The 23,352-nt window shown below is 41.5% G+C and overlaps 1 protein-coding gene across 1 annotated transcript in view; it reads right to left on the bottom strand.

The window, feature by feature from the left end:
• Positions 1 to 13,224, bottom strand: part of EMC2 (ER membrane protein complex subunit 2) — a 35,078-nt gene extending 21,854 nt beyond the window's left edge. The window contains exons 1-5 of the mRNA XM_080611210.1: positions 13,163 to 13,224; positions 9,230 to 9,343; positions 7,034 to 7,098; positions 2,634 to 2,719; positions 39 to 96 (exon numbers count right to left, since the gene is read on the bottom strand). Coding sequence (XP_080467336.1) covers positions 39 to 96; positions 2,634 to 2,719; positions 7,034 to 7,098; positions 9,230 to 9,343; positions 13,163 to 13,202 — 363 coding nt within the window. The 5' untranslated portion in view covers positions 13,203 to 13,224. The remainder of the gene's footprint in view (positions 1 to 38; positions 97 to 2,633; positions 2,720 to 7,033; positions 7,099 to 9,229; positions 9,344 to 13,162) is intronic.
• Positions 13,225 to 23,352: the final 10,128 nt, after the last annotated feature.

Here is a 23,352-nt window from a genome sequence, read left to right as displayed (position 1 = left end):
AAATACCACTGCAGTTCAGAAAACTATTTTGAACTTACTGTGTTAGTTGAATCTTCTTGTAAAATTCTATCATATAACTGGATAGCATCATCATACCTGTTCAAAGAAATCATTCACATTTATTTCTGCTAAGGCAGAACTCCTGACTTTTTGACTGTCCTTGCAATACTTAATAACCCTTCTGCAACTTTTAACAATGAATATATTTAAGCAAACTATACTCATACAAAACTCTCCTGAGTGCTAAATATGAACAGCAGTATTTTAGGTTATTGAGCTAAAAAAAAAGTACATAGTAATTGCTTCATGGAATACTGTTTCAGCAGCAACTTAGGTATCTTATACCCAGCATCTTGCTCTCCCTGACTCTTCCCTCATTTTCTTTTACCCAATAGGTCCAATTATCACATCCCAATTCTCCCTTTCACTCTTGCCAAGAAACAGAACCCCCAAAATTTGAAAGGGCATCCAAAATAATGACTTTTTACTTCACTGTTGTAATTAAAAACTTCATGTAAGTTTCTTCCATTATGATTTTATAAAGTATAAGCAACTGCCTACAGTAAACTGGTAGGATTCACACAAGAACCCAACCCTTGACCACACCATAAATCTTGTAAAAAAATCTTCTCCACCATCATTACATAGGTTTTATTAATTAATTCTGCTATTTGAAGTATGCACAAAACAGGTTACTCCACCTGCTATAAATGCTTTAAACCTTCTAGGAAGCAAATCTATGTGTTCAGCCAGCTGTGCACATGATTCAAATAATTCAATTTAAAACACATTTGACTACACAGCAGTTGTGCTATTACCACATAACCAGGGCATATTTTGTGTCTTCATGTGTAGTTTGACAAGTAGTTTTTCAGAGGTACTGCTGATTGATTTTGATGCTACACATCCCGTTCTCACCTTCGACACCATTTATGTATTCTCACTGCTCCCTAAGCACTGCTGACATTAGCATAGCTCAGCTGTCCAGTCCAGTTACCATAAGGTACGAGAACAAATGAGGAAGGAAGCACAAAAGCAGAAATGAGTAGAAGATGACTGCTACAGACTTAGCAGACATGCTGTAAAATGCTGCATTCATGTTCTCTGTAAGTTGCTACTTTATCAAATATTTTTTACAAGACTGAACAGGATGGCCGTAATCCCAGCTTTACAGGTGAATTTCCAGAAAGACATTATTTTGATTAACAGGTGATCTACAGAGATATCTCAGTCTACAGGAATGTCCTTCACGATTTCCTGTTTCTGCTGGGGAAAGTATGATCCTTCTAGATCCTAGAAGTCACTTAGAATTTAATGAGAAGCTTAATTCTTCAATTGCAAATGTGATACCCTCCAGCCTAAGTCTCCCTAGGCACCATTTACACTCAAAGGAAGAGAAACAGGCTTCTCCAGGCCATGGCTGAGAGCACCTGCAGATGGGTTACTGTTCAAAACAACACAGAGCTGAAGCCTCCATCTTCTCTAACTTCTGGAGAAAATCTATGAAGATGAAACCTCAGCTTTCATCAATGTCTCTGCTCCCCTGATATTCCAATCTCAAGGATCTAACATGACAGAGACATGTAGTTAAGAATTTTTATGAGCGCTTTTGGAGAACTGTGGCTCAATAGCACTTCATTGCTGAAATAACGCATAATGTTCGTGCAGCACTCATCTCCCACAAAGATCTGTTCCCACGTATTATCTTCAATGTAGTCACATAAGCCTGAACAGAATTCTGATCTTTTGCAATTCTGAATAGGTTTTGGGAATGGAGAAAATCTACTGCCATTCTCTCACTGTCTTCCTACCCCATATCAAATGAAGACGGAAAAAGAGCTAAGTTACTGGAAATTCTTCATGAATGTGTATTTGACAGGAAGTGAGTGAGAAATGTGGAACATCTAGTTGCCTTGACACTGCTTTAGAACAGAATATTAATACCAAAGATGTATCCAAGGAGAAAGGCAGACAATAAAGGTCAACCTCAAACCATGAGGTCATTGATCTTGGAAAGCTGTAAAGTTTTAAGCTGTTCATTATTTTAATAATTCCTGTTAAACTTAGTATTTTATAACAGGATATTTCTAAATGTTCAGTTTAATTTTTAGGCTCTGCCATCCTATTTGGTAAAGGTTTTGAGTTGTTTCTATAATGAACTCTATAGATTTAATCCTCACTAAGTGCTATTGGATTTATCCACACTCAGAAAACAAGGGAAAAGAGCTATATCCTGCAGTGATTAGGAACACAGGAGAACAATGAAGGCAAAAAACCACTGGCACTGATTTTCATATGCTGCTCTAGCTCTGTGAGATGAAATGTATACCCCCTGGACTTCGCCAAAAAAGTGCCTAGTGTTGTACTGTATGACGACTTATACTGTCGAGTAAGAGACCTTTTCACTCTATGAAGTCTGATTGGAAGATGGCAAAAAAATAACACTGCATAATACATGCAAAAATGCAATAAAAACGTCTAAACATTATAAAATGATCACGCACACCACTGTTTTCTATAAAGAAACTGCCCAGCCTGGATTTGCCATGTTTCCATAGTGTCTGAATGCCTTTTTAAGAAATAGCAAGCATCTTTCCAGACAGAAAGCACATTTTTTTCAATTCAGGTTTTACCTTTCCATAGCTTCAAATCGCATTCCAGTTAATCGCTTAACTCTGTGGCTCCCAGGAAACTGCCGCCTTAGCTCCTGAAGACAAAACTGTACAAATAAAATCCAAGATACTATTGTGAATACAATTATCTACACAAAAAAACAAAAGTCCTTGGCTGATAATTTAACAACCTGAAATGGCATTTCCGAGTAAAAGCAAACAGCAATTTTCGAAGTAATCACTAAAATGCATTGATAAAAAGAAGCTCAGAAACTGAAACTCTGTTAGAAGACTAAATCTAAGAAATATCTTCCATACAGGTTGTTAGATCATCAGACTTTCTTGGACATAGTCATTTGTCCAGAAAATTAAACTCATGTACTAAACCAGTTCTGATACTATTAAAACTTGAAGTCTACTTAGTTCCCTCATAATAACAGAAGACAATAGAAAAACAAAACAAAGATAGTAAGAGCTTATGTGATACTTCTTTAATAAATGGGTATCTCACAATGGAACAAACTATGCTAATACTATGCTATGTGTTTATTTTTAAAATAAATCTTTGAAATCCAAAGAAAATGTTTGTTACTGGCTTGGGCTGAGCCTGCTGGCAGAAGAGGCATAGCTTCTAACTCCTGAAATCAGTGAGACACCTGGCCTGGATAAAAAGAATTCATCACAGGCAAATTTCTTTGGATTAGTGAAAAAGGGATTGAGTCACAACTTCCCCAGAGCAAATTAACTCTAACCATCATGAATGTGGCTAGATAGCACTGCAGAGCCTGTAGCTGAATCATTACGATGAGAAGCAGGACATTCCACAGGCTCCCTAAAAGACCAGTGGTTTGAATCACATTAAAAGCTTCACAAAAAAACCTTCTATTCCCAGCACTTAGTTATAGAACTCAGTTTATAAAGTTGCTCTTCAGACCTAAAGTTCCAGCAGAGGCCCATCTACATAATCTGTTCCATCTTAACAAATCCACTGATCAAATGAAAAATACAGAAAAAATCAGTAAAAATTAGTAGGTTCCCTCTCTGTTTCTGTACAGATTTCTGTACAGAAACAGATTGCTAGTCCACAGCAAAGAGAAACAGTCACATCTCTCCCAGATCCAGAAAAATAGAGAAGGAAGAGAGAAAGGAAACAGCAATCAAGGAAATAATGCATAGCTTCAAGTAAGCACAGACTATTTTCATGATGATCACTTTAACTTGCAATGAAACAAGATTGTAACAATGCACATAGCAAAGCTCAGGTTTAGTATAGGAACAGTTTACTGGCACTTTGAGTGACGTCTAGGTGAACTGCTGCTGCACTGGACAACTGTCATAAAAACTATATGTACTTAGCAGCACATTATGGATGGCTGAACTAATCTGTGAACATTCTTAAGAGACAGGAAATCTTATCTCAAACACCAGAAAAGCAGTTTCACTCAAGCTTTTACAATCCAAGCAACCTTCTAGATTTAAAGAAGAACTTTTGCAGGCAATAAATCCACCCTGTAGCCCAGTGATCTGAGAATCCTGAATGGCAGTGATTTTCAGTATAAAAACATGGACTTTTACTGCTTTTCTGCAGTAAAACTTTGAAATGTCAGAAATTGTAACATTTGCAATACTACTAAGCTCCAGAATCTGCAGATGGACTTTCACATCTAGAAAATCCCCACTGACAATGTAAAAAAGCTGATGAAGTAACAATCAAGAGCAGGAATACTATCAGACCAGAATTATTCACATTAGATCCAATTATGCAATCATTATTCAACCAAACACAGCAGCCACAAGGCCAAAATAAACTCCTGTAGATTAAGACATCAGTCACAGAAAGTGACATAAAAAGCTGTGAGACAGTCAAAACCAACTCACTATAACACCTCTGAAAACAAAAGTGCATGAATAAACCACAAGAGGTATATTTTCAAAATATTTTGGATTCAGCAGCACTGAATGCCCCCTTTTCAAATTTAACTTGTAATCCCTATAATCATTTATGTTATTAAGGATTTATTCTGCACTATGTCAATAATCTACGTCGGAGATTCTCTCAGAAACTCAGCAGTTACCATGGTAAATCTCATTTGTATGTGAAACTTTAATTTGGAGTTAATTTGCTTTCTGATTTATTTTTTTTTAATCACATCAGGTTTTAATTTTAAAGGTCTGACAAAGGCAAAGAAATATAAATCTGGACTTCAGTATGTGAAATACTGGCAGCACAAGTGCCTGCCAACAGTAGGTGACTGCACTTGAACAGGCATGTGGAATGGGCTGGTTGCAGCAGGGGCATGCTTTACACAGTCATTCTGTACAGGATAGAGAGGACAACAGTAAGAAAAAAAAGGAAAGAAAAAGAAAAAAATCAGATAAATTACTCTGAAAACCACCTCAGATTCCTCATTCAGAGCAGATGAGACCCATCCCCCTAAGCAAAATGCATCACAGCTGTCAAAAGTTCACTGCTAAAAAACAGAAGTTCCAAAGCTGTTTGTCTACTTTGAGGCCACAGCTGTAGCAAAAAGCCACATATGATGTTGACTTGTCTGAATTAACTACTTCTTTGTTATAAATCAATCAAATTAAATTAAAATAAAATAAAATAAAAAACTAAATTTCCCTCTAAGCTTTTAACCTCCTTTCTGAGCCGCATATAAAATGTTGCATTCTCTCATTTAAGCAATAATCCTTAGAGGGCACAGAAACTGAAACGCAAAATCCCTGCCAGCATTAGTAAAAAGTGTTTCACAACTGATCTTTCAACACTGGCTCCCTCAACAATTTTGTGAAAGTCTTCCTAAAAACACCCTGAAAATAAAGACCAAAACTGGTTTAGATAGAAATCAGAACACAGAAAAATATTTATTTAAACAGCAAATCTATTTGTTTTGTTTAAACAGGCAGCTATACAACAGTATTTTCTTCTGAGGAACAAAGGAAAGAAAAGTTCAGTGGGTTCATGACAAGTTCAGAGCATTGTGCTGTAGTTTCCAGCGCACTCCATTTTACCATATATATGTGGGATGTGAGATAAACTTGTCTAGTTCTGTCTACTTTCAAACTGCCCTTCTCCCAACTATATCCTCTACGCTGACCCCTTGTATATCACAGACCATTAAGTTTCACCCAAATGATACCACATGAAGCTCAGAGACTTTATGAGGCATTTTGTCATCTAACAGAGAGCAAGGCACTGGAAGAATAAAAGACCTGGACTCCTGAAAATACCTTTCTTTTCAATCAGAATATGCTCAAGCTTGCTGGCTTTCAAGGCACAAGACAAGGTCATGGGGTTTTTTTTCCCAGCATTCTGTGAAGGAGGGATGAAAAGATTATTAAATTTTTTGTGAAAAACACACTTTTGCCTTTTTAAGTTGCTGCCTTTAAAGGATCAGCTAAACTTAGTTGGGGTTTTTGTTTGCTCTGGTGGGTTTTTCTATTTTTAATCTACTGAACAGGTGTTAAGAGTTCTAAATAAACTCATTTAATTTAAATTGTTATTTGCATGATTCAAATAAATTTCCATACAAATTGACTAAGCCCTAATATCCATTAACAATATTTTTTATCAAGAATCGCTGAATAATTTGGACTGTAGCAGATCTTTGGAGGTCACCTGCTCCAAATCCCCACTCAAAACAGAGACAGCTTCCAAGTGAGCACAGGGCCATCTCCCAGTCCATTTCTCGGCATCTCCAAATGAGATGCCAGAGCATTTGTCGCAAAGCGTTCACTAGCTAACCACACTGTTAAAAACTTTTTCCTAGGATCTAATTGTAATTTCCATTGTTGCAGCTTATGTCTCTCACACTTATCTTTTGCTGCAAATCTACCAAAATCTGTCCACCTTCTTTATACCTTTTCATTAGTACATATCCGAAGATAGCAATAAAATCCCTTCTTAGCTTTCTCAAGACCTAACAAACCTAGATCCCTCAAGCCTTTCCTTATGCATTATGCAGTCCAGCCCCTCACTCATCTTGAAGATTTGCCTCAGTATGTCAAGGACTTTCTTTGATGATAGCCAATACAACACATAATATGACATGCATGACAGGACGTTTTACTTCAAAACACTCAAAAACTCCAATATAACTTGAGAGGTTTCCAATAAACAAACATTCTCTGTACAACATGGAAACTTCAATATTATTCTTGACATCTAGCCCATACTGGAGTAACTGTAAATATTTTCATGGCTATTGGAAGAGACATGATCTGTCTAAACAAAATTTACACATGAGAAGAGGTAGGTGGTGGTAGTTTCTTCCCAGCAATGTACTTCTCAATAGATATGCTAGAAGTCCAAGCTATGAAGTTCAGAATATCCTGTAACTGTCCAAGGAACTAGCTGCAAGAGACACTCAGGAGGAAAACTTTAAGGTTTGAAGAGAAAAGTCAACTTGAAAACTTACCAATGCCAAATCATCTCGACTGCAGTCCAGGGCAGCAATCATCACTTGTTCATATATTATCCAAACTGGACACAAAAAAGACATTACATGCAGATAAGTGATTTTTTTTAAGATAATGGGAAACACCTACAATGTAAATAAGATTAATGAATTCTGTCTGTGTATTTTCTCCCTTCTACTCCCGTGGATCACTACTGAAACAGAGACATTTTAAGAAACTGCTGGAATTAATTAAAAAGGCATTGAAGCAATTTTATTGCTTTTAGTAACAAAGTACCTTTTGACATCTTGAAAGGCAAAAAGGCTCTAATTCTCTACTTTTCCTAACACTAGAGCTGCAGTCTTCTAAACAGATCCCCATTAGGACTTGCTCTCTGATCAGACCTGGAGAACAGCCATTTGGGCTAAAAAGAAAACAAATTTCCCTTAACTGTTTCACTGCTGAAGTCCCACAAATGTCGTCTTCTTCCTGGAGTTGAACAACTTCTCTAAATCAATGACAGATTACATTATTTCTGTTCTAGGCCTACCAAGTTCTTGAATGTAAAGAACTTAACAGCATGGCTTTACAAGCTGCAGAAAAGAAAGGTTATGGTAGAGGGAAACACGCGATGCAAGTATTAGAAGTACTAAGTGCTTTGAACTCATGCAAATCTAATCAGGTGCACTCAATATGTTACAGAAATGAAACAGAAACAAATGTCTTCCAAAACAAAAATCTAAAATAAAAATACAATACAATATAGAAATAGCAATAACAAAAGTCCTCTCATTTTAAAACGTAGTTTCTATGATGAGAATTTTCACTACTTTTTTAAGAAAATACTATTTCTTGCTAGGTATATAAAAGAAAAAAAACAGGCATTAATTTGCCTGTCAACCCTCTTCATTGGAACTATTTGTAAAATACATATTCTATCTTTATTATGTAATGTATCCATTTTTTCTAGGAATGTAAAAATACATACACAGATACAGACAAAATATAGATAACATATATCCATGACACTTGAAAAGAAGGACAAACCCAACCCTGACAAGAAAGAAATAACTCAGCCCTTATTACTGAGAACAGTGTTTCAAAAAGGCATCAGCAAGATCTGAGAGGAATATCAAATTCCTCAACAATTCCTTACTAAAATACAACTCTCATAAATTACTAAGCAACATGGTAAGAAGAAAGTAAAATCAAAGTTAGCTCTCAAAGTTCTTCTAAAGCAGTAGCAACCTACAACAATTCTCTTGTAGGTGGGTGTATTAAGCTTACCCAGTCTAAAACCAAGCATGCTTCTCACAGCTACAATGCAAGACCCCCACACAAGTGCAGTATCTCCTTCAAACACTGGACCTCAAAGAGCACTTCATGACTCACTGCTACGTGCAGAGGTGTCTTCAACACGTGATACTTTGGGTAGACAACCCATGTATTTATATCCAAAAAAAGTACAACATTTGCAGTGGCCAAGCCCCTTAGAATGGAAAGAAGTCCAGAACACAATTGCAGCTGAGAGGGTACAAGACAGAACCAAAGCAAAGCATCGATATAAAACAAATTCTATTTTCAGAACCCCAAAATCAATACTGAAAGATTCCTCACCTGAGGGAGGCAGTCTTCGTGAAATAACTATGTGGATTTTAACTCCATGAACATGGAGTTAGGGATTTGAAATTAAAGTTCGTTTACTAAACTAACTGACCAAGTTAATAAATGAATAAAGTTAATCATACGCAATACTGTAACCGTTATTAGTAAATAGAATGCACTCCTGTGGCTGCCAAAATCCCCTTGTGCCTATATAACAGCAGTTAATAAAATTAAAGCACAACAAGAGAAATGTATTAAAGAATATCTATATTAAATTGCCTGGAATATAAAAAAGAGAAAAAAAGAAGAATGAGCATTAAAGTAAAAACCCATGTAAGATTAATATGCAAACCTATTCAGTCTTGACAGCACTTTATTACACTTATTTTATGCCTATAGTAAAGAGTTTTTCCATCTATTTTCACTGCAGCCCATATGTGGGAAAGAAATAAAATCTAGGAATTCTGGCAGCCTATTAGACTCGGAAAGTAATATACATTCCATCAACATAAGTAGATACAGAAAGGCAACACATAAGTACAAAATAGAGACTAAAAAGAGAAAACAAAATCAGACAATGGAAGTTTTGAAAATAATGACTGTTTACTTACTGTCATCTCCAAGTTTAGATGCATATTCATTAATTAACTCTTCTCCAACATCCACTATCTGTTCACTGTTCCGGTAGTTTTCTTCCCTCCATTTCCTCATTTTATCACGCATATCTGGAGCAAAAGGGAGAAATAAATAAAAAGAAAATATTGAGACTTCCAGACACTAATGGAATTTTAATTTTATTTCCAGAAAATATGCATATGGAGAACAGGTAGAGAGAGCACTAGATTTAAGAAAGTGACTTCTACAGATACTAGAAAACTACTAGAGAACAGATAGCTATACCAGACTTCCGAAACGATGTCCCACAAACTTTGCTCATGCTCTAATATTATCGATTCAACTTCCAAGTTTATGGTCTCTCAGGTTATTAATATATACAGTAAAAAGCCCTTATACCTAGTTATCCAATAAACAATAAAAGTTAATGGACATTCCCCCTGCTGAGGAAAAATACGCTACAAGAGATTTCTCCCAAGTAGTTTCACACTTACATTTACAAACAGTACTAAAATTGCTTTTCTGCTCCAGGTGGATAAATTTTACTGAAGAAATTTTCAGTTGAAGTATTATTAAAACCATGATAATTCAATCACTGCTAATGTTTATCAGGGTAAGCAAAATGCTGCGAGCTTCCACTCTTAAAAAACAATCTACACATTCCTATGGAAAGGAGCCTCAAGAAAGGCAGACATGGAAGTGAAGGCTGTCTACATCAGGGAAGTGCCCAAAGGTATAAAAATTACCACTGTTTATCTAGGTCAGATAAAAAAGACAGTTTATTTTAGCATTAGGATTTGTGTTTCAAGTTTACATTTTACTATGGATCAGATATCCAAGACAGCCAGCTCATACTCATGAAGTCAGCTAGAGAGCACTACCTAGCCCAGGTTTTATTTATCCTCTGGATGAGGAAATTGCTAAGAATCTGATTTTATATACACATATGCATTTATATACATGTAGATGCTCCACATGCAAGAATAAATTTTGAAGAAACTTACGGAAAATAGGTTTCATTACTAGATAGTGGCTTTACTAATATGAAGGTACCACGATAACTATTACCAATATTTTTTAACAAACTAAAAAAACAGCTGGAAAACCAAACACAACCACAGATCTAAACACTGTCAGTTTTTCTTGCACTTCAAAACACATAGTTAACATAACTGAAAGCTAAAAATTAAGCATCGAACTTTCTTCCATCTACCTGAAGCCATCTCAGATCGCTCATAAGACTGTTATTGTGCTACATTTTGTATTTTGAAATTCAACCAAAACCACCACAGGGTTACATTTCATATGCATGGGTAAAGTAAAATGGTTCTAGACACATGATGGTCCGTGGAAATCCAAAGTTAGACAGAAAGAATGTGAGAGAACACACACATTCACGAAAGCTGACAAGCTAAATGCATAAAAATAAATAAGCTGTCTGATTTCTACCCACTCATTTACTTGGAAATTATCAATGCCTCCATTACAGTGTGATTCCAAATGGAAAAGTGTCTGAATCATGTATTAACAGAATGCACATCTAGCATTCATCACCCAAGCACAGAATTTACAGTGATGGAAAAAAACTGCAGAACAGAGAACAGTGTATCAGCTGATGACAGAAAAACAAGGTAAAATAAATGTTCTCATTAATGTGGCTTTATTGAGAGACTTGTTGGTTGTAGAAATACCTCATTTTAAGTAAAAGGTAGAAGAAAAAAAACCACAATACTAATTTAATGATCCACAAAACTGAAGAAACTTAAGCCTTCCTCCTGAGAAGAGTCTCCGCATGGTCTGTTGCAGGACTCCACTCATTTTCACTATATTCTGCATCTCTTAAAATCGAGGAAAAAATACAAAATTTTTCAAACACATCCTTCTAAAGCAGACACAACCCCTTGTACCGACACAGATCTTCCCCTACACCCCAATTCCTATAATTGGACGTAAAATGGCATATACCAACTGAGAAGCTGATATGGCAAAACTCCCCAGCTGGTCCCCAAAAATTTCTCTTTCAATATGCAGAAACTATTGCACATAGCACAATGCCACAGATGTCCATCAAGACTCTTGGAAATAGAATATCTCGGTTATTTCTAAGAGTAGGATGTTCATCTCCAGTATGAATTAGCCAAGTCCCAATCCAGCAAACTTGAGCACTCTATACCCAGCCTTTACACTAGAAGTTAAAGACACCAACTCTGCAATACTCTCAGCTAAAACAATCTAGGGCTAAACGTACAGAAACATACCCACAATGCATGCACCTATCCCATGAAAAATCTCATTTATCTTTCTAATCTCTGACACCTGAGAACAACAGGTTAAAAACAAAACAAAAAAGTAAATCTCTGGGTTTTACAAAAATGTATGTTCAAGCAAAATAAAAACTGCAAAAGTTCTTTACACAAGCCGTTTTAGGGCAACTTCTGAGAAAGCCCAACAATAACATCAGGAACACTCCATACAACTTCCCTGCCCAAACAGTGGCCTGCCTGCACTCTACCCAAACTGAGCTTCACTACCGCTGTACCTCCTCACAAGAGACATACAAACAAGCAACCAAGCTTTTCCCAAAGTCCTATGTTATTCGAATGACATCACAGTGATGCAACCAGATTTCAGAGCAAAACTACCTGTAAACCGATCACAAAACATACTGACAAGAAAGCCCTATTCTTCATCCTTAACCATTCAGCTACAACACTATTTTCTTCAACACGCGCTAAAATATTTTCTGAGATTAATGCAATTTGACCTGAAAACTAAGTAGCTGAAATTCCATTTTGTCTTGCTTCAGAGTCCTACAAAAAAGATGCAGGAAAGACAGTATGGCCACTATTTCTGATGGGCAAGCTACTGGCATCTGCTAAAATACATCCCATGTATTTTACAATGTTCCTCCTCTTATCCACAATCTATAAACCTAAACTAACCAATAATCTATAATCTGGGAATTATTTTCTCATTTATTTCTTCACAGACTGGCAGAATATATATATATAAACTATATATATATAAACTATATATATATAAACAAAGATCACACAGCTTCTCTGCATTATCTTCTCTACAGTATGTTTGTAACATGTGGGACCACCTAGCTAATGGAGAAGCATGAATTTGTTCTTGATAGGAGACAGGTAATAGGCTTGAGTGCTGAATGAACTCGTTATCTGTACATGTACTGCTTATGAGAGAAGAGCCACTGGGAATGTCAGGTAAACCTCAAAATGTACTGCTATAATTAATCATTAGGATTAAACATGTGAATGCTACAAAGAGTGGGGGAGCAGGATTTTCAAGAGCTTTCATGTCAGTTCAGAGCTCCTGGGAGAGCTCTGAACAAACGCAAACCATGGAATTTCTGGAAAACATCAGGTAATTTTCGGGCGCTTCCGGAGGTGAACTGACACAAACTGCTGAACCAAACAAGAAGCCCTACGTTCTTGTACGCGCTACATCAGTATTTGTGGGGTCGGAAGCCAGGCCGAGAGAACCCGCCGTCGGGCTCTAGAGAAACGCGGCTCCGTCAGCACGGAGCAGAGGCAGCTGCTGGGCCCCGCCGCACCGGTGTGTGTGGAGAGACACCCCCATTCCGCAGGGAAATGGACCCCCAGCCATGGGGGCAGTCGCCGGCGGCTCCGTTCTCCGGGCTCTGTGCGCGTCACCACCGGCGGAGCCGCGGTCACCGCGGGGCTGAGCACGGGCCGCCAGCTCCGCTTGTGCGCCCGGCCACCCACAGCCCGCGGAGCCACCGACCAAGCCAGGGCCCCGCCACCGCCCGGCTCCGGCTGCCTGGAGAAAGCGGCGGCCTGCTCGTCCCCGCCGCACAACGGGGCTGAGGGGGCTCGGCCACCCTCACCCTGCGCCCAGGGGTTTGTCAGTCGGGCCGGGCCCGGCCACGGCGGGCGCGTTGTTACCTTCCCAAGTCACGTCGTACATCTCCGACACCTTCGCCATCTTGGCGGCCGCCCACGTGACGCGCTGCCGTGACGGCCCTGGCCCTCATTGGCGGCGGGGCGGGCGGGGAAGCGGGCTCGCCTCGCGCAATGCTGCCGGGGATGCCGCGAGTTCACAACGTCCGGTTCTGTTCGTCACGCTAACGCCCCAGGCGGGAGCTTAAACCCGTTACCCTGCGCTGGTCCTGCCCGCGGCCAGAGAGGCCTGGCTGGGCTGAATTGCAGTGCACAGAGCTTAAACCAGAGATGGCACTGAGGCCGATAGATTGATTTCTCCTGTATTACAACCCACATACACTTTCCACGTCCACTTTGCATGGCACAATGTGAATACATGCCTGTGAGGAGGTGCCTGCTTTCATTTGTGTTCAGCTTGGTAGCTGCCGGTGCCTGTCAGGCCCTCGGTATCCTTGAGATGGGGATGAGCCATCAGGGATGAACCATCCATTACTCATCTTTTTGCTATGGCAACTGTATGTGGCCATCACATTCCACAAATTAGATGTGTGTCAGAGAAGCGCTGAGGGTCCTAGAGCACAGAGCAGGGTCATAGAATCATAGAATAGTTAGGGTTGGAAAGGACCTTAAGATCATCTAGTTCCAACCCCCCTGCCTTGGGCAGGGACATCTCACACTAAACCATGCCACCCAAGGCCTTGCCCAGCCTGGCCTTGAACACCACCAGGGATGGAGCATTCACAACCTCCCTGGGCAACCCATTCCAGTGCCTCACCACCCTCACAATAAAGAATTTCTTCCTTAGATCCAATCTAAACTTCCCCTGTTGAAGTTTGAACCCATCACCCCTTGTCCTATCACTACAGTCCCTGATGAAGAGTCCCTCCCCAGCATCCTTGTAGGCCCCCTTCAGATACTGGAAGGCTGCTATGAGGTCTCCACGCAGCCTTCTCTTCTCCAGGCTGAACAGACCCAACTTTCTCAGCCTGTCTCCATACGGGAGGTGCTCCAGTCCCCTGATCATCCTCGTGGCCCTCCTCTGGACTTGTTCCAACAGCTCCATGTCCTTTTTATGTTGAGGACACCAGAACTGCACACAATACTCCAAGTGAGGTCTCATGAGAGCAGAGTAGAGGGGAGGATCACCTCCTTTGACCTGCTGGTCACGCTCCTCTTGATGCAGCCCAGGATACGGTTGGCTTTCTGGGCTGCGAGCGCACACTGAAGCCGGCTCATGTTCATTTTCTCATTGACCAACACCCCCAAGTCCTTCTCCGCAGGGCTGCTCTGAATCTCTTTGCCCAACCTGTAGCTGTGCCTGGGATTGCTCCGACCCAGGTGTAGGACCTTGCACTTGGCATGGTTAAACTTCATCAGGTTGGCATCAGCCCGTCTCACAAGTGTGTCGAGGTCCCTCTGGATGGCATCCCTTCCCTCCGGCGTATCAACCGAACCACACAGCTTGGTGTCATCGGCAAACTTGCTGAGGGCGCACTCAATCCCACTGTCCATGTCACCGACAAAGATGTTGAACAAGACCGGTCCCAACACCGATCCCTGAGGGACACCACTCGTTACCGGTCTCCAGCTGGACATTGAGCCATTGACCACAACTCTTTGCGTGCAGCCATCCAGCCAGTTCTTTATCCACCGAGTGGTCCACCCATCAAATTGATGTCTCTCCAATTTAGAGTCAAGGATGTCGTGTGGGACAGTGTCGAACGCTTTGCACAAGCCCAGGTAGATGATGTCAACAGCTCTACCCCTGTCCATCAGTTCCGTAGCCCCACCATAGAAGGCCACCAAATTTGTCAGGCAGGATTTCCCCTTAGTGAAGCCATGCTGGCTGTCACCAACCACCTCCTTGTTTTTCATGTGCCTTAGCATGCCTTCCAGGAGAATCTGCTCCAAGATTTTGCCAGGCACAGAGGCGAGACTGACTGGTCTGTAATTCCCGGGGTCATCCATTTTCCCCTTCTTGAAAATGGGGGTTATATTTCCCTTTTTCCAGTCGTCGGGAACTTCACCTGACTGCCATGATTTTTCAAATATGATGGCCAGTGGCTTAGCAACTTCATTCACCAGCTCCTTCAGGACCCGTGGATGGATTTCGTCAGGTCCCATGGACTTGTGTGCATTTAGGTTTTTAAGATGGTCTCGAACCAGATCCTCTCCTACAGTGGGCCTAGGGTCTTCATTCTCACAGTCCCTGTGTTCGCCTTCCAAGACTTGGGTGGTGCAATCAGAGCCTTTGCCAGTGAAGACCGAGGCAAAGAAGTCATTAAGAACCTCAGCCTTCTCCAAATCCTGGGTAGCCAGTTCTCCCAATAGCTTCCAGAGGGGGCCTACGTTGTCCCTGGTCTATCTTTTATTCGCTATGTACCTATAGAATCCCTTTCTGTTATCCTTAACATCCCTAGCCAAGTTCAATTCTAACTGGGCCTTAGCTTTCCTCACCTGGTCCCTAGCTTCTCGGACAGCATCCCTGTATTCTTCCCAGACCGCCTGTCCCTGCTTCCACCTTTTATAAGCCTCTTTTTTCCTTTGAATTTTCCTCAGCAGCTCCTTATCCATCCAAGGAGGCCTCCTGGCCCTCCTGCTGCACTTCCTTCTAGTTGGGATGCAACACTCCTGAGCTTGGAGCAGGTGATCCTTGAATAACAACCAAGAGTCTAGGGCCTCCCTGCCCTCTAGGGCTGTGTCCCATGGAACCTTACTAAGCAGGCTCCTGAAGAGGCCAAAGTCTGCTCTCTTGAAGTCCAGGGCAGTGAGCTTGCTGCACGCTCTTCTCACTGTCCTGAGGATCTGGAACTTGACCATCTCATGATCGCTGCAACCAAGGCTGCCCTGGAGTGTCACATTTCCAACCAGCCCTTCCCTGTCGGTAAGCACGAGGTCAAGCATGGCACCTCTCCTTGTCGGCTCCTCTATTACTTGCAGAAGGAAGTTGTCTTCCACACAATCGAGGAACCTCCTGGATTGCTTGTGCCGGGCCGTACCTTCACTCCAACAGATGTCAGGGTGGTTGAAGTCTTCCATAAGAACAAGGGCCTGTGAGTGTGAGGCTGTTCCTATCTGTCTTTAGAGTGCTTCATCCACAGATTCCTCTTGATCAGGCGGTCTGTAACAGATCCCCACAGTAATGTCCCCCATCGCTGCTCTCCCTTTAACCTTGACCCACAAGCTCTCTGTCGACTGCTCACCCATCCCCAGACAGAGTTCCATACTCTCCAGCCTATCCCTAACATAAATGGCAACTCCGCCTCCCTGCCTGCCAGGCCTGTCTTTTCTAAAGAGCCTGCTGCCAGGTCAGGGTCCTGCTGCCTGCTGTGCCCACCCCTGTCTCCTCTGTAACATGTGTTTTTCAACACCATGGCTTCTGCTGACCGCAAGTCATGGAGATGAAGGGTTTTTTAGTAAAGCTGGCTCCTGATTTCAATACTACCTGGTCATTAAGAAATAAAGGTATCTCTGCTTAAAGCTGTTAAGAAGATGATGGTGAGTTTTTAACTTCATGTATGCTAAAGGAACCGGTCTTTAGAAAATATCACCAGAAACTTAATTGTCTGACACTCAACTCTCACAAGACCTCTTCTGGAAATGCCTCAGACTCCATACTCAAAATTAATTCCTTAGCTCAGTCAACAAATGTGCCATAGTATCAAGAAAACTGTTTCTGTATTTTCTGTGTTGCTTCCTCTGACTAGAATAAACTACTAGTTTTTAATACACTCTAGCGTAATTGCATGTAGAGTTCATCAGCTGAAAGGCCTCAACTGGAATTAAAGTGGTGGTCTAGAAAGACTGTGTGCCTTATTTTTCTTCCCTTGAAAGTGTTTTTTGATCTTCTGAGCTACTGAATTATTTAGACCTTGTACTTCAAACTAGTTTTACAGTGCCAGTGTCTGTGTTATCTGAACACTTCCAAAAGCATTTATGTATTTACTCTTGCAATGCTACTGTGAGTAGGGAACTATTGCTCCTCTTTTAAAAGTAAAGGGAAGAATGCAGAATGGTTATGTGCCAGATCCGTAAAGGATTTAGTACACACCTGCTCTGCGCATTACAGGGTAACAGTGAAATAGCTGAGGTAAAATGAGAAATTAGCTTTCAGGGTTCAGTGCTGCTGAATTGCTGAGCTAGCTGTAATGCCTAATGTGGGATGCAGACAGAACTTTTAAGCATATAAATCCCCAATTTTGGTCTGTTTAAAATCCCTGTCAGCTATCACCTAATGCAGAAGGAACCGAAACTTGAGAAATGTGAGTTTGAAGTGTTTGGGAGAGGCTTGGACTTTCCCTTCCCTGGACATCCAGCTCTGTGCCTCTGCACCTGCCCACAGCTTTCTGTCTCGGCAGAAGGCAGGAGATGGTACCTCACAGGCGCCCGCTCCAGTTACTGCTGTCAGTGATAACTCAGATCTCTCCTAGCTAGGTTTAGACAGCTCCCTGGTCATGCTGGATCACTTCCTAAGACATGCAGCCCTTCACCTGCGCTGTAAGAGAAGACTGGATCCTGAAGTTATGCAATGTGTTGCCTGCTGCCTTTTTTGGACGTTGTTTTGAACGACTTGCCTAAAATCACATACACCGTGTTCTGCCGAGCTCAAAATTGACCCTTCCACTGCGTTCCTCTGCTGTTACTGTGGAGGAGAAAACCATCCACACTCACCAAGAGATGGGAATTACTGTTACAACATCCCATTATGCCAGATATTGTTATAGTTGGAAACAGAAATGTTTTTGGTATTAAGCTTTTTCTTCTTGGAAACTAAAACAGTGGTTTTCAAGGCTGTTTTCTAATGCCAAGGAGCTCCAATCACTTAATTCAAAGTTTGAAGTGTTTTGTTAATAACGCTTTAAATGCTCTAAAAAGGGAATAGTTATGTGAAATCTCTTTTTTTCGATCTGTCATATTTGGCTCTTGTGCCACTTCTGCAGGAACCAACCAGAAATGCAGTGGTCCAAATCTCACATAATAATGGTAAATGCAAGGTGTTTTGAGGGGGCTATTTGAAAGTGCAGAAAATTCACCATGAGTTTTTCGTAGGTAGCACAGCTAGTTCTACATATTACCAAATGAAAAAGAAAAAACAACCAAACAAATAAATACCCTTTTTTGCTCAGTTTCCTATTAAAAAACTGTTCTCTTTTATTATGAAACCCATCAGTCAGTTCAATAATAATTCAGTCAGAATTGCTGTTCAGAGAAATGACACCTACCAAGAAAGAAGAACACAGTAATTTGATTTACAGTTTACCAATATAGCAAGGCATGGAAGTTCTGTGCATGAGCTGTGGCAGAAATAGAGACATTCATGTTCATCACCTAGTAGGCTCTAGAACTCTATGGAAATTCTTACTTAAGCATGCAGAAAGCTGTTTTGGGGCAGCAGTATCAAGCTTGCATATATTCAGCTAGCAGAACCTAAAATTTAAGCACATACTACCTTATCATATGAACTCAGAAGCTTGGATCTGTGTTCCATAGAGTGTTAAGTAGATCCTGTGGGCATTAATTAAATGTAAGAATACATTAATAGTAATCTGCCACAGAGGCTTAGATTTGGTGCTGGAAGCTGTTATTTGCTCTAGCTAAAGTGAACAAATGTGCAGTGAGGGGTAGTCTTTGCCAGGGCAGGTGGGGAGCTGAGGAGGGGCATCTGGCTGGGCCAAGCCACATACCCACTGGCCTCTTTGCCTATGGGTGGATGCCAAGAATGGGGCCAGCCCTGCAGGGAGATGGGCACAGTCAGGCCCTGCCACCCCAGTCCTCCTCGGCAGCACTGCCAGGCGCAGGAGGGAGCGATGTGTGTGAATTACCGTCTGACCTAATGCCACAGTTTTCATCCAATTCCAGTTCTGCTCCCTGAGCAGCATGAATGCACCACTCTCCTTAAGCAGGGTTTGGCAGTTTTGTGCTTGCCTGAAACAAGCAGCAATACCCCTCTAAGGACAGACCAGGAGAAATAAATGTCTTGCCCACGTGCCTGCCGGGATGAGTGCTTCTCTCTTGCACAAGAAACAAGGACGAGAAGCAGTGGGACCGGAGAGGGCCCCTCTCCCAGGGCAGCGGGCGTTCCAATGCTCCTGAGCCATCAGCTGTAGGGGAAGGGGATGGGGAAGAGCCAGAGGGAGGTCTTGGGGCCAGGGTTCTGCAGCTGAGCAGGGACTTCCTTCAAGGGTGATGGGGGACACCGCAGACAGCTGTATGCCTGTAGGCCTGCACTCACCTCTCCAGCTCCCAGCCCAGTTACTCATCTCCTCATAGCTGCAGTAGTGTGTCATATACATTTGGGGTCTTTTTGACTGACTTGAAATAAATTGTACTGAACTTAAGGGAATTGCCGTACTTGTCCTGGGCTGAAGTCTGCTCTCAGAATGTTTTTTTAATACCCTCCTGACATCTTGACCATTTAAAGATCTTCTCATTTCTAAATGATGTGTCTGTCTCACAAAGAATTCTCCTGTGCTTTCCCCCAATCCTTATTTATTAACTTCGTTCTTTTTCCAAGTTCTGTCCTTGTGTTCAGCTATGTCTCATTATTTTTGCAATGTTTCTGAGATGAATTTGTCAGGACAATCACTGGACTTGGAGGGGAAATGGTTTCTTTGTAGGGCAGCATGTTTTATTCATGAATAAAGTGTTTTAAGGTGTTCCTACCCTTAAAAGGAAAGGTAAACCCTATTGGAAACAGGGGCTGGTTATCATACCTGTCAAGGCAAAATAATGGTGACAGCTGGTCGGTGGTAGCTAATTCATTCTCACTTCAGCAGAGGCAGAAATTACTTCCAATGTGGTTCTTTGACCAAGGCTTCTCCTTGTACTGAGGAGAATAAGAAACCTGTCTACCTATTTCTCATCTCATTGTTAGAGATGAGAAAATCAAAATACAGGGAGCTGATGTAACTTAGCTAAGCTGCTAAAGCAAAACAAAGCACTTACCTATATTCATGCACAATCCAGTTGTCCGATTTGAAAGTCCTTGTTCCTGGATTTAACCATATTGCTATTCAGTACTCACACACATTTATTCTATGTGCTGCTCGCAACTTACACTGCCAGGTCCTGCTGCAATTAGGATAGGTTTGTGAGGTGTCAAACTTCCACATTAATTTTTCTAGGTATTCCAGTCCTTCTCCTGCTTCTTAGAAACTTAGTGGCAATGTATATCTTGTTATTTGTCATTTAATCACTCATTTTCCTTTCAAACCGTTCCAGGTTGCTTGGCCAACATTTATGAGTTTCCACACTGCCAGCTAGCTGAATTTTTAGCAGTCAAACCAACTGCTCTCACACTCCAAGTCATTGGTTAGAAAAGTAGAGTTCATATCCAAAGGACAAGGCATGTCTGGAGGAGCTACATTGAACACCACCGTTGCAGTAGTAACTCACATTGGTATTGGCAGCAGCCTCCTCAGCTGTGCTTTTATTCTGCCAAAGCCATGAGCACAACAAAGACATAAACAGCTCAACTGGGAATCAAAAGAAATTCATTACAGGGCCTTGAGGAAATACCCTGCTACAAAAACCTGAATGAGGTACTTGCTGGTTCTCTAACACTAATCTACTGATTGCTTCATCCAGTTCTTCAGCCTGGGGCTTCTTTTTGAAGGCAGAAGCAGACTAGAAGAGCAGTGGTAGAACCTGGACACTTCAGTAGTAGGTATCCCTCAGCAAGCAGAGCTACATGCTCTCAACCTGCTCCATAAGGTGGCCTGGGGAGTTTCTCTGCAGATGCTTTTGGTAGTGTAGCCTCAGCTGCACCCTGAGCTACCAGGCAGTCTCTGTTTCTGCCCTCTTTGCTTGATCTTGAAGTTTTCTTATGGATTGATAATGAAAACAGAGTTAAGGAGGATTCTGACTTTCCTGGGGTGTCACTGGGATAGAAACTTTAGTTGATGATTTACACATCTCCCTCACCTAGCTGTATCCTTGGCAGTGTGGCTGCCAAATGAAAAGAAATAACATTTTAAAAGCACAAGCCAAGCAGAAAATGCCTCAGAATAGTCTAAACTGTGATTCTAATTACCATGACATTGTTACACACTGGAGCTTTTACATAAGATTTAAAAAGAATATACAATACACCATTACAATCTGCATGAGTGAATGTTAATGGACTGCAGCTTCAGGGAAAAAAAAAAAGTTAATCAAAACAAGGCTGTGATTTTGCCTGCAAATAATAAGACTTCTACCATGGAAACTGTTCATGTTAAAAGTCAGCAGCAGAAGGGTTCATCTCACTTCACTTTAAATGCATACAGTCTAAATGTCTACATACAAGCTGTCTATCTCGGGTTCAATTTGTAGTCAGTGGAGCAAATTACGCATTTCTGGGGTGCATCCCACCCAAAAGTAGGTGTGCAAGGCATCACCTAAGTCACAACCTAAAACCAACTCTTTCTTTCCATTAACTGTAAAGGGAATCAAGAGCACTGGCTCAGCTGCAGATGCCTTCATTGACAATTGTCGTGGTTTAAGCCCAAGCTGTAAATCAGAACCACGCAGTCTACTGCCCCCCCCCCCACCTTTCTTCCCTCCGCTTCTGGAGGGACGGGGAGGAGAATCAAAAGAATGCAGCTCCCATGGGTTGAGATAAAGACAGTCCAGCAGCTAAGGTATAACACAAATCATTACTGCTGCCACCAATAATAACAACGACAAGAGAAATAACAAGGGAAGAGAATACGATACCGCCCGCCGGAAAAGACAGCCCGACCGCAAAAGAGACGTGCCCTTCCGGGTAGCTCCCAGTTACATCCCCTGGCATGACGTGCTGTGGTATGGAATACCTCCTTGGCCAGTCTGGGTCAGGTGTCCTGTCCCTGCTTCCTCCCGGCCCCTCCTCCTCCCTGGCAGAGCATGAGACTCACACAGTCCTTGGTCAGTCTAAACATCGGTGTTATCAGTTTTTGTTCCCAGGCCAAAAGTCAAAAACACAGCGCTGCAACAGCTACTAAGAAGGAGAAAAAAAAACTGACTGCTACTGCTGAACCCAGGACAACAAGGTCTGTGTTTAGTTAGATAAACTCCCCCCAGAGGAGTATATCCTATCCTTGCTTGCGCCATGCTACAGCCACTGAAAATGAGAAAGTGCTTTTCGCAAGTCTCCCTTTCCTAGGGAATGAGTCATCAAGGTTCTCAACACAAAGAGCTCCTGAGAGTCTTTTTTCTTTGCCTGGTGATGTTTTTTCTTTCTCTTACCACTGTAATGAAGTGACATTTGCCAGTTTTTATACATCTAGTTATTGAGTTAAGGAGATAGTCATGCCCACTTTGTTAATGTATATGTTTTACAGTCACCAGACTTGTAAAAGAGTGTATTTGAAGAAAGTTCTTCACTGGTGTGAAGTGCCACCATGCTTTGCCAGCCAGGAGCCTGTGAAAAGTTTATGTTCCTAAAAAGATGATCAGCTTGAAAGACAGCAATGGAGCCCTGACAGTGAAAGAGATCTTTATATCAGCCATAACCATGTCCTGCTTACAGGAAAACTGCTATCCTTCATGATAGGACACCAAGGAAAAAAAAAGAAGATAATTAAGTGCTGTAAAAGACTGCTTGGGCAGATTGTGGAGTCTTTGTCACTGAAGGGTATTAAAACCAGACAAAATAGGAGCAATTGCATTAGGGGGTGGATTTCATGTTTCTATGCCTTCCTATACTATTTGTATGAAAAAGAAGAAAACAACTTACCTTCTGATATGACTGCAATTGCTTTGTCTTCTCATGCTCACCTCTGAATTACCTAGCTTGTAGGCATGATAAAAACGTAAAATGCAAACTGTAGCTATGTAATACTCAAGACAGGATACACACAGAAAGGAGCAGAAACTACATGTACTTAATTTAAAACAGAACACTGAATTAATTATTTTTGCTTCACACTGAAAATACATGGAGTTTTGTGGGGTGAGCTGCCTGCCAACCAACATCAATATGGCACTGATGCTTCAGATGGCCAAAGGATGAACCCTGATGGCCATTCCATGGGTGCTGAAGAAGCTCAGCAACTGTGGAGCCAAGGCTGTCTCCTCTTCTTTCACATTTGTTCACTCTTCTGGGTAGACCATACTTATGCCGTCTGTAAGATTAGGCAGCGAGGCTGGTATACAAAGTTGGCTCTCTTGTCCAGACCTGTTGTCTTATCCCTGAAAACACAGTGTTGCCCTCAATTGTGCTGGTACAACAG

This window comes from Psittacula echo (genome assembly GCF_963264785.1).
Source record: "Psittacula echo genome assembly, chromosome: 2".
Classification (NCBI taxonomy): domain Eukaryota; kingdom Metazoa; phylum Chordata; class Aves; order Psittaciformes; family Psittacidae; genus Psittacula; species Psittacula echo.
This window is presented reverse-complemented; position numbering and strand designations above follow the sequence as displayed.